The sequence below is a fragment of the Hippocampus guttulatus genome, chromosome 12 (genome assembly GCF_054856545.1).
Source record: "Hippocampus guttulatus isolate MCC_2025c chromosome 12, RoL_Hgut_1.0, whole genome shotgun sequence".
In the NCBI taxonomy this organism is placed as follows: Eukaryota; Metazoa; Chordata; class Actinopteri; order Syngnathiformes; family Syngnathidae; genus Hippocampus; species Hippocampus guttulatus.
The window spans coordinates 3,627,511-3,639,686 of NC_141272.1; the positions used below are offsets into that span (position 1 = coordinate 3,627,511).

Here is a 12,176-nt window from a genome sequence, read left to right on the forward strand (position 1 = left end):
TTTTTTTTTAAATTTCCAATTCAAATCAGTTGTGTTTCCCCCAGAAGGCACTTGAGGTGTAAGTGTGATGACAGAGGTCGCGACTCGGATCTGCACGCTGTTTTCAAGGTCAAGAGGCAATCCCTTTTCCCATTTGCGGGAATCCCAAATTGACAAGGTAAGTCTGGAAAATCTATGTGGCTACCTTAACATGGAGACCGGTATATGCTTTTATTAGAGACTGTTCTGGAATCAAATATATCTCACAGAGCACATCTCTATATTTCTCGCCTTCTCTCTCTTGGCTGGGATAGGCTCCAGCAACCCCCAGCGACCCTTGGGAGGATAAGCGGATTGGACATTGGATGGATGAATGGATGGGTACTTCATATATATACCGTATATATAAGAGAGATGTGTGTGCGTGTGTGTGTGACATTGACATTGAAATGATGGGAGGACATACAGGTACTGCATATGTGCAGTATGTATTGTAGAGGAAATTTTATTATGGTGCAGTTGTAGTATATGCTTTGGTGAACGTATTATATCTTGGGTTTATAGACATTTTATCACTAACAGTAGCATTAAAAATAATTTAACCTGCACGAGAGAAAGTCATCATTTTTATCCTCAACACAGCCTTCTCAGACCCTTGTCCACTGCGCTATATTGCCCTCTTGTGGACAAAAATATGTTGACCGCTCAACAAAAACCACGCACACTCTTTTGTGCAAAATGATCTACTGTACTGATATACATAAAAAACACAGCTTTAACCTATCTTTTAAATGAAGCTATATTCTGAAAGTTTCACCCATAAGTTCAAAAACTTCTTTTGAATGGATATTTAATGTCACATTGTTTCAAAGAGTCCTCTCAATGGGAACTGGCAAAATGTATGCTGCTCAGTAATCTTTTTGTCTCATCAATTATTTCCCACCTATTAAACATTTAAAACCCTAAAATATTTCACCAAAGGGCCCCTTCCGGGGGATGATGTTCAAAGTGTAGTAAAAGGCAATTGAGAGCGCAGATATAAGCATGAAAGGCGATGGATATTAACTTGCAAAAAGTCATTAGAATGATGAAAAGATGGTAAAAATGAGCAAAACGGGACAAAGAACAAGCGGGCTGCCATGGCTGAGGGCCTGTCAGGTCCAATCTAGCGCAGGCTTAGGAGCAGCGAGTCCGCGGAGACTCGTGTTTCCTGCCCCCTCGCCTGTAGACAACCTCTCTTTGTTTTACCTGCCCTTTCTCTCCCCCACCTCTTCACGCTAACCACCACCACCACCACCACCACCACCGACACCCCGAAAGCACCAACACACACATCCACTCGACAGCACCTTGAAAGAAACCCAGCCAAGTTTGCTCCGTCGACACGCAGAGAAGACGGTGGATAGAAATGACAGATGGGAAGAAATAAATCATCAGTGGGAACCAAAGACTGGAAAAGTGCACAAAATGTTTGGAATTTAGAAGGAAAACAACTGTAATGAAGCTCCTGGTGACGACAGGCCGAACTCGACTCTGCTGTTTGTTCATAAACAGCCCCAAGAGGATTTCTGATATCAGTTTGAAGTCGCCCGCTTCAACCAACGCTGCAGTGCTACGAAAGAATGAAGCAGAGACGCCACAAAACGTGTGACACCACAATCCGCTTTTGTAGCTCTTGTTTTTGTTGTGTTCACCGCAGCGAGAGGTTGCGAGAGGCCAGTGAATGAACAGAAGGAGAAGCAGCAGATATAAAACATACCAAAAAAAAAAAAGAAGTAAAACGGTCTGGGGGCAAAGCAGAGCGAGCCAGCCTCGCAGACGTCGACTCAAGAGCGCAACCCTAAATCGCCTCCCCCGCCCTCTCCCACCTCCCTCATTTTTCCTTTGCTTTTGCTCTGACTGTGACTCGAGCCAGTTTCCACTCTTGTCTGGGGTGTGGTGCACGCTCCTGGGAGACTTTTGACTGCGCGACCATTTAGTCAAAACAAGACCCAAGTGCTAGACACAGAGAGGGCGAGAAAGGTGGAAAGACACGGTGTGTGTGTGAGAGAGAGAGAGAGAGAGCGAGAGAGAAAGAGAGAGCAACTTTTTGGAGAGAAGCCTGGCACCAAGTCACATCTTGGATTCTTTTAAAGCTATCTTGAACAGTGAAATAGGCAATGAAAGACAAATATTCATATTTTGGGGGGCAAACGGCAACCATCAAACGTCATAAAAACCTTGTTTGTGGGAGCAGGGGGCATTTGTTTACGCAAGAATATATATTCCAAGCAATCAGGGTGGAATTTATTCGTACAATGTCGTTTTACTATACAATATTGTTTCGATAATTTACACAGTGGCCAAGTGGTTAGCATATCCACCTTGCTATGTGTTTTCTCCGGGTACTCTGAATTCCTCTCAAAGTACAAAAACATGTTTCTTGAAGTTACTCAAAGAACCCGAAAGTTTCCCGAAGTGTGAATCTCGAGTTTAAAGAACTGTTGGTCTTCAGCAGAGGTTGGCAACCTCAAATACTCAAAGAGCCACTTTGACCATTGACAACAGAAAAAAAGGACAATATACTGTATATATACACAATCTCTCTCTCTCTCTCTCTCTCTATATATATATATATATATATATATATATACAGTATATATTGTGAGGATAAGCGGATTACACTGAAAAAAAAAATGACGTGTTGAATTGACGGTACTGAATTTAATTTCGTCAAGTGGCTGCGTGAAATAAAGTCATCTGGATGCAGATACATTTTTTTACAACCACTGAAAAAATATATCTGGATCCAGATGATTTCATTGCGCACAACCACCTGATGAAACAAAATTGAGAAAATTCAACACCCTTTTTTTTTCTGTGTAGAAAATTGATGGATGGACTATTTTTACCACAATTTTACGCAAACTACTTCGAATGATTAAAAACAGGGTAAACGATTTGTCAGATGTAAAAATAAATTAATTACCGAACAATAAAATGAAAATAGATGAACGTTAACTTGAAGGTTTTGGCAGAGTGGTACTGTCATCTAATTTTATAGGAATCTGTCCGAGCTAATATGTCTCGTGTAGTCTTTAATGTGTCGATTTAGGTTTGTCATATTTAATGATTATGGCTCACATTGTTGTGAACAATCATCCCTCCCGATGTCACACTGAGTTATCATCACACTTTTCCTCACCGTTACCCCTCTGGTGCCATGACAAAAAAAACACAAAATGCTCACTGAGCTGACCTCAAACATGAATCTTAGATGTCACACACAATGGCGTTTAAATTTGCAGGCATTCATTCTTGGGAAATGTTCAACTTTGAAGGCGTTTCACTTGGAAGCTTCCACTTCATTCTTTCTGGCTAAGGGCTGAAATGTTGATTGAGCAGCTTTCGCAGGCCACCATTTGAGGAAGCTGCTCACTCACAAATATCAACCACTGTTTTTTTTCTTCCATGCACCGGCAAGAACTGGACCATTTAAATATTTTCCAAGCCATTAAAATAAAATAAAATAAAACAAAGTTTTTACAGTTGGACTGAATCAACTGAATATATACAGTATATAGTGAAGTAAAATACTGTGTGTGTGTGTGTATATATATATATATATATATATATATACACACACACACAACATTTTACTTTCACAATGAGTGACCAGATTTAGACCGGCACATTTTGGATCCCGACACTCAGTTTAGGAAAGGCTCGTCTGAAGCAATGTAATGTGTTCGAAGGAGACATGCAGCAAGCCACATGTGCACATGCATGCCAATCCACAAGCAGTCAGATTTTAAACACACACACACACACACACACAAACGCGCGGACAGACACTCACACCCTTTCATTGCTGCTACATTCCGTGTTTCATACGCTGCCTTTTATTCATAACATTACATTTTACACCGCAGTGTCTGGGCCAGATTAAGGGTTGTCTCCTGCGGGATGCTTGTGCTTACTCAACCCCAAAGAGCCTGCAAAGTATTTGGCTCCTCTCGAGTGGCAATATGAACATGAACATCTGGCAGCGCTGATCTGTGAAACTTTCTGATAAAGGCTTATCCCGGAGCAAACGTTGTTTGCTTCACATTTTTAGAACATATTGAAGCAGAATGCTGCGACTGAATGTTACAGAAGAGTCTCACAAAAATACAAAGAAAAAAGGCAAACTGGCTGTTGTTGCTGTGCTCAACGTGCTACATTTCACCCCGCCAAAAATAGTCTTTTACATGATTCCAAACCAAAAAGAAGGCTGCTGACGGGTGCTTGAAATGTCTTACATTCCTGAAATGAAGGCCTTCGGTATCCTTTCACAGAACACACTTAAATCCTTCAATATGATGTGAAAAGGTCTTAAAAATCCCCGTTAAAAATCCAGTGTTCCATTTCAATTTTTGTGGTAAATGTTAGGGAGGGGCCAGCCAGGCAGCCTCCTCAGCCAGGGGTGCTCTGCACCTCACACCTGAGACTCGTCAGCTCATCACCCACCTGTTGCCTATCTGCTCGTTTGGACTGGTGCAAATTGACTCACAGACATTTCCTCAGTGCAAGTTGGTGCCGTCACCACGCCTCGTGCTTCCCCCCGAGTGACTTTGCGAAGACTCTTCAATAAACTACGGCAAGTGTTGGCTTCAACGATACCTGCCTGTCGTCGTGCTATTGGGGTCACATCCAAACCCTAACAGTAAACTTATTATTACAGTTGTTAAACGAGTCTGAATACTAAAATGAGATACGGGATGTAAAAAAAGACCAACCTTTTGTTTTTGTAATGTGTAATATTTTTCATATTCGTAAACTTGCATGACTGTCACAATGTCACCAAAATAGGTCCATGGTTATTACAATTTTTTGACGTCAAAAGTTTGACCAAGGAAAACCTTATTGTATCCATTATCATTTATAAATATTCCCTTTTTTTTGATGAAAAACTGTTGGTCAACCATCATGCTGAAACTGACAGTGTTCAACTTTACTTTATTTTTGGTAAAAATTCTCCAAAATTACCATGAGAAGAGCAATTTAGAGCTAATCATAATTTTTTTAAAGAAAAAAATAAGAGAACTGAGTGGAGGCACCGTTTGCAAAACGGCAGTATCGTGTGTTTGCCCTCATCATTTAACAGCTTTAATGATTTTTTTTTCCGGAAAGATGGCCAAATGATCGATATTAGAAAGTGTGCCCCGACACAAGAGATTAAAACGGCAAGCTCAAGCAGCAGTCGTTGCATACGTATTTACTAATTGCATTATTTCCGTGTCAACGTTCGGATTGAGGATATCACGTGACCGCATCCTCTTTTTCTTGGCTGGGTGTAGGCCGTACATTGGCGAAAGAATGGATCACGTGTATCGTCACTCAGGCAGCTCATAATAGAAGTCACATCTTGTGAAAGGGAAATGCTCTTGAAGGGAGTGACCCGCTCTCCGTGCCAGTCCAAATACCTGGCGCTGAGAAGCAGGAAGGCCGAGGTCGAGGGGTGACCGAGCAGAATCTTATCTGTCCTTCCCAATGGGCGACTCGCACTGTAAAGAACCCTCGCGACATCGGCCCGTTGCAGCGCTCGCCGCCCGGGGGCAGATAACGAGTCCGAGGGCATTTTCGGACACTTATCAGACGCAGAGTTTCCTCTTTTCCTGCCTGGATGGGCCTCTCATCCTGCGAGTCGGGCTATCATTGTTATTGCAGCGGGCTCTCGCTCCTCTTGCGGTGACACCAGATGGCGGACGTAAAGGATGTGTAGCTTTCTTTTTTGCAACGCGAGGTTCGGGCCGTGTTTGCGTTATGTCGACCCAGTCATGTTTGTAGAGTGAAAAGGTATCCGCAGGAAGTCACTCCGGGCGTTGTCCTGAAAAGGCTTAGCTCGGTTATGCGCTATGATTTTGTCGGTAAAATGAAGAGCTGGTTGAATTTAAATTTGGATTACTTAGAAAACGACTCAAATTTATTTGGGAAAATAATTGAAAAAAAAAAAAACGTCACAGTCGTCGTCACAAGAGACATCGGTTGAATGTGCAAAAAAGGAACTGTGTTGTGTTTTCTTGGCTTTTTGTGTGCCAAACGTATTCTAAAAGAAGGAGCATGTCCATACGGAGGTGTTCGGATCAAACCAATCTCATTAAGAAGTTACAGCAAGACTAAAGTGTCACCATATTGTTGTGTTTTCTCCTTCTCAGTATTTGTACAGAAGGAAAAGTAGTAGTAGTCTAAATGGCAACAGTTTTCAAGAGCCGTCCTAATTGAATGTTGACTGTCCCAGGACAGATTGTGTTATTTCAGGCACACTGTCACCATTTCACAAAATTAGCTACACTAACACCAATAAATCTTAAAAATATCCCTCTTATTCATTTGATGAAAAATGTTCCTACTCCTGTCATTTAGTGGACATTTCAAAGTGGTTGTGAACTGCCGCAAAGAACTTTGTTTTGGGTGACTGCTCCGATTGGATCCCAATGCAAGCGGACTGGAACTGTGAAAAGTGAAGTGACGTTTTCTGTCTTTGTAAAATTGCACAGTTTCCAAATGGTGGGGTAATTTTGGTTTGCCAAAAATATTCTCAACACTTCTTGGTCTCATGTTGTTCAATTGTACACCACAACAGTCAACTGTAATATTGAAAGCAACCCCTTTTTAACGTCACTCATTTAAAATTGTTTCCACCATTTTCCACCCCGCGACCTATAAACTGTACAACTCCAATGAACATTAAAGAAAAATCAAAACAACTGATGACAGAAACTGAAACAATGTGATGTGAATGTGTAAATTCTAAACAGACACAACCTAACAAACTAGCGATGGGAAAATGATGCTTGAAATTATCTTCCTGCAGAGGCCAATGTATTTTTTTGGCCTCTTCTAGATGGCTCTCTCTGTTCAACAAAAGGCTGAAAGTGCACTGACTGTCCATTTCTTAAACCCCCCTTTTTTGAAACCAACAGTGCCATCTAACGCAGTTAATAAATACAACAACTGGTTCATGAAGCATCTCCGGGCTTCACTTTCTCATCGCTAATCCTAACTATAAAAGTACATGCACACTTGAGCTTACATTTTGTCCGTACTTCCCTTTCTGAAAATATTTCAAAATAAATCACTTGAGTTGTACAGGTAATCAGAAAACATTAATGCTTGGTAATGATTTTCAACGGTCAGGCTTTATATCACAAAAACCTGGCATTGAAACTGAGTGCGTCGACTTTTTACATCCACTGTGCCAAATGTTTCCAACAAATTGCAAAACCGTCCTTTGATTGCCTTCTTTTCAACCATCACATGGACAAACTCACGCCCGATACAATCTGCTCTGAGTAGCCAATCATCCTCGCGTTGTTGCCTCAGCACCTGTCACTGATGCATATCCACCTCATGCCTCTTGTCTTGTTTCCACAATCATTGCATTCACCGTCTGTCTTCGCCCTGCCTGCTGCGGATGGAACTCATCAGCGCGCCACTTTTTAGCTCCTTGTTAATGTGCTCCTATTCTCTCCAACGTGGCTTGTCTCCCACACAAAAGCTACACCTGCTGCCTGAGCTTGTTCAAAAGCAAACGAGGAAACTGCCTTGGACTCCCACGGGCAATTTGCTGCCTTCCACTTCTCCTTCATTCGCCTACTTTTCCTCTTCCATCTCTTTGTAGCTCGCACGTGTTTTGCCATGTATGAATAGAAACACGAATTCCAAACCGAAACAAGACAAGAAGTGCGCCTACCTTCTTTGGCAGCCAGACGTGGGGATGCGTCTGTGTGTGATGGTGTACTGTAGGATAATGATGAGCTACCTGCAAGGAGATCACATACGAATGGCATTATAAAACCAGAAAATGGATTACAACCGTGAAGGTCCAATTCTTTGCGTTACATTAAATTCAATTTACATTTGATTGAATGTTAATAAGAAGACGCCGTAAAGTTTACGGCATAAACCAAGGGAAGCCACTATTTGCAGGACATGATTCAATATGCATCATGCAATTCTAAAAGCAAATAAAACCACAGAGGAATTTATAAATGCTCATAACTGGTTATAAAAAATATTATTTTGAGCTTTGCAGCGTGCATTTTCATACATTTTGTACGGCGCTTTGAGGACTGATAAAAATCCATCGACCCATTTTCCGATCCGCTTATCCTCACAAGAGTCGCATTAGGTGCTGGAGCCTATCCCAGCCGTCTTTGGGCAGTAGGCGGGGGACACCTTGAATCGGTTGCCAGCCAATCGCTCACACTCACACCGAGGGACAATTTAGAGTGTTCAATCAGCCTGCCATGCATGTTTTTGGAATGTGGGAGTAAACCGGAGTACCCGGAGAAAACCCACGCGGGCCCAGAGAAAACATACAAACTCCACACGGGGGGGCGGAGCTGGAATTGAACCCGGTACCTCTGCACTGTGAGCTTGACACGCTGACCACTGGCCCACCGGGCCGCTCACTGATAAAGCTTCTACTGCCACCAGCAGGTGGCAGTAGAAAGTCCATTGACATTCGGGCTGCTCATCAAATTTTCTGAACCGAGGTCCCATTTTGGGCATCATCACCGAACTCAGTGGAATTTGTATACCGTAGGAGCGAAGCATTGAACAAACTCCCGGCAAATGCAGCAAAGGGCAATGCAGTCAATGGACCTAAAATGTTAGGCTAACTATAAAAGTCAGTCGGCGTTTTAATTGCAAAGTCAAGCCCTGAATAATAAAGGGTGCCTAGTCATTTCACCTTATGTGGCAGAACCCGGCGCTGCATTCCTGCGCTTACACAGGCACCCTGGGCGGCACCAAAATGCTCTCTTAATTTTAGCTGCCCCAGGCATAAATCAGCGAGTGGAAAAACAGACCCCCCCAAAAAATGCGCAGAGAAAACACGAGCGCTACTACTACGTGGACCGTGTTAAGATTTAGCGCACAGACAGCTGCTGAGTCGGGAGGAAAGTTTTCTTTTTTCTGAATTGGACAAAAATGAATCACGGTGGAGAAAAGTTTGTGTATGATTTGATGCAGATCCTCTGTGTCTGTGACTGTTGAGGGGGATGGAGTAGCCAACGAGGGCCGTGCTCTGTTATTTTAGGGGGTAGAGCTAAAGGGGGCGAGGGGTGCTCCACAAATGTACGCTAGCCTCCCAACACCCCACCCCTCCTGGTTCTACCTATTCCACCGCACCCCCCAAGGCTCTGGGTCTCGTTTAGAGACCTGGGGCCTCAGAACAGGGGAACCATTGTATGAGGCAGGGTCCCTGCACAGCAATCAAACGCAGCTCCTCATACAAAAATAATTCCTCATGCTGAGTGCAGGCACGCTGGAAGCAAGCGAGCCACCAAAACAAGTTTGGAATCAGGGGGGAAAGCGTCGAAGGGAAAAGATGAAGACAAAATGGGGGCGACCGAGGAGAGAAGCAAAAGGGGCCGTTTAACCCTTTTCCTGCTGTGCGCCACAGATGTGGGCTGACCCAGACAGGCAAACAGGCAGCATTGCTGAGAAAACCTCAAAAACCATCCCGCAGAGAAATCCGGGATTGCTGTAATGCTGGAGAGGGAGAGCAAGGAGGGGTGAGAGCGAGCGAGCGAGCGAGAGAGGCAAATGACAGGGAATTTTGACTATGCTGCATATTTATTTGGACGCCCTCTTCCTCCCTTCGAAAACAAACACGTCTTACTAATCTCAGTGGCCCACGAGAAAAAAAAACTAAAACAAAAACTCCATTTTTCTTGTTCCAGATTACGTAATGTAACCGATGTTACAAAAAAGACGTTCCTCCAGTAAGGCAGGGACGAACACGAACAGAGTTCGGATCTAGAGCATCTCGACGGACCTCCGTCAACCCAGGTTGTTTATTCTGTGGAACCACAGGATGTCATCACCTAAACATGCGGCATAGACTTTGTCAACAAACCAGGGTTCCGAGTACCGGTAACTCACTTAAGAGTAGTAAACTATTAAAAGGGGACAATAAGGCTACTGTCAAAAGAATGTCATATTATATTATCAATATTGTTTTGCCGGTTCATGTTCCCATTTGTTCTGGTTTGAAATCACATTTTCCCCATCGGAAACAATGGACATCAAATTCAACTTTTGTCATCGTTTCAACATTTGTACGAGTTGTACAGGTCATTCCCGCAATCCTAATTTCCATACAAGCAAAGCAAGGAGTCTCGTTTGAGGCTAATTCACGACAGCCAAATTTGGTGTAATTGAAAGCCAAGTCTGTCTGAAAAAATGTTGGCAAAATGGTCACATTTTGGAGGTTCCACTGTATTGGAAAGAGTAGCTTGCCTGTGTTTTGGTGAGAGAATACAGCACATTTTGGCAAGCAAAACACCGAAACATTAGCTTCTGAAAAGTAAAGCTGTACCATCAGGCTTTTGTAGAAGTATAACAATCGCAACGCTTTCCTTGGATTGTCGCTACCTCTACACAAAGGCCAACGTACACAGACACAACTTTATGACTTCCAGTGTATGAACTGTACCGAAATCTGCCTTTCAGGTGAGCATTTATCGAGTTTTATCGTTGTGAATGTAGTTTGCTTTGAAATCATGGACGGCGGAAAACGTTCTTGCCTTGCGAATGACTGCTGACCACAAGACAGTGTAGTCCTTTATTTCACCCCAAAGTTAGCTGGGATAGGATCCAGCTCCCCGCAACCTTGAACAGGATCAGCGGCAATGAAAATTGACGGATGGATTCTATGATTTGGTTTTAATTGCACCTTCCTAGGATGCATTTCTGGTATATTGGCTGCTATTAACCTTCAATTCAGTTCACATATTGGAACTCATTATACTATAATTGCCGCCATATCTCCTCTTCTTTGTTTACATGTTGAAGTTTGCTTCTAGCCGCGGTGGCCCGGTGATCCAGTGGTTAGAGCGTCGACCTCACAGTGCGTGGGTTTTCTCCGGGTAGTCCGGTTTTCTCCCACATTCCAAAAACATGCACGGTGGACTGATTGGACGCTCTAAATTGTCCCTAGGTGTGAGTGTGAGCGTGGCTGGTTGTTTGTTTCTGTGTGCCTTGCGATTGGCTGGCAATCGGTTCAGGGTGTCCCCCGCCTACTGCCTGAAGACAGCTGGGATAGGCTCCAGCATGCCCCGTGATGTGCGAGGATAAAACGGTTCAGAAAATGGATGGATGGATGGATGGACTGCTTCTAGCCGCAGCACAAGCATATATGTACTGTAAAGTGTAAGTCGAGAAATCATCTCCATCTTGAGAACCAAATAAATATTTAATCAAAAACATAATTCCACCATGCGTTACGATTTTGAGTGAAATGCAGTCTGCTGCATCACTATACAGTCGCACCAAAATATATATCTTTTGTCACGACTACATGATTTTGAAGTCATCGCAACCGCAAATGGTAAACGTTGCCTTACCAAATAAAAAGAAGCATGAAGCCATCTGGAATTGAATTCAGAACCCGGCACGGGATAAACATTATCGGAAAAGGATGGATGGATGCAGGCTCAGAGAAAAGGCAGTGAGGCCTACTTGTAAAACAGTCGCCCGTCATAATGTCTTTCCAACTGATTATCCAATTGTCCGATATCAGCATTCCTATCTGGCAGTAGCCATCTGCATCTCCACTTATTTCCAAGCGATATAAATTCTTGTTGCGCCGAGTGTCTGAAGTCCCACGTTAAAGTGAGCAGCTGCAGAGTAACTCTGTTTGGCTGCGAGCAGCAGACGGCTAACAGTACAGGGCCAGCTAGCCCCTGCGCACCAATGATAACCTGCCAATAGAAGGAACTAATGCGTAAGGAGCTCAATAAAAATGTTGTGAGGGTAGAAAGAGAGAGAGAAACATTTTCCCGACTCAGCCTTTAAGGCCAGATGTTTATGGTCTGTATAAACGATTGAGGGTTAGAGAATGTCCCCCACTCAGCAACAGTGCGGTGCAGAAGCCCAGACTTATCGCTCGTATTTTTTTTTTCTTGCACTTTTCCATTTGGACTGTAATCTAGCCAGATACAAAAGAAACAGCGACAGTGGAGATACAGAACCGTTGCTGTGTTCCAACGGTGCACACTCATGACCAGCTTGGACTGTTTCCATGAATTTTCCCCCCCAAATATTGAAGCGAAACTCCAACACTCGCGTTTTGTGCTTTGGTACTGCTGTAATTTCTGCAGTCTCTCTTAACCTGGCTTTTATCCCCGGCGAGTGCTCGGTTCCCTGCACATGTGGTATCAAACCGA

General features: G+C 43.4%; 1 protein-coding gene across 4 annotated transcripts in view; it reads right to left on the reverse strand.

Annotated features, from left to right (window-relative positions):
• Nucleotides 1–12,176, reverse strand: part of fli1 (Fli-1 proto-oncogene, ETS transcription factor) — a 36,979-nt gene that overhangs the window by 5,158 nt on the left and 19,645 nt on the right. For all 4 annotated transcript variants that reach the window (XM_086125385.1, XM_086125384.1, XM_086125387.1 and 1 more), the window contains one exon: nucleotides 7,694–7,762. In XM_086125385.1, coding sequence (XP_085981511.1) covers nucleotides 7,694–7,762 — 69 coding nt within the window. The remainder of the gene's footprint in view (nucleotides 1–7,693; nucleotides 7,763–12,176) is intronic.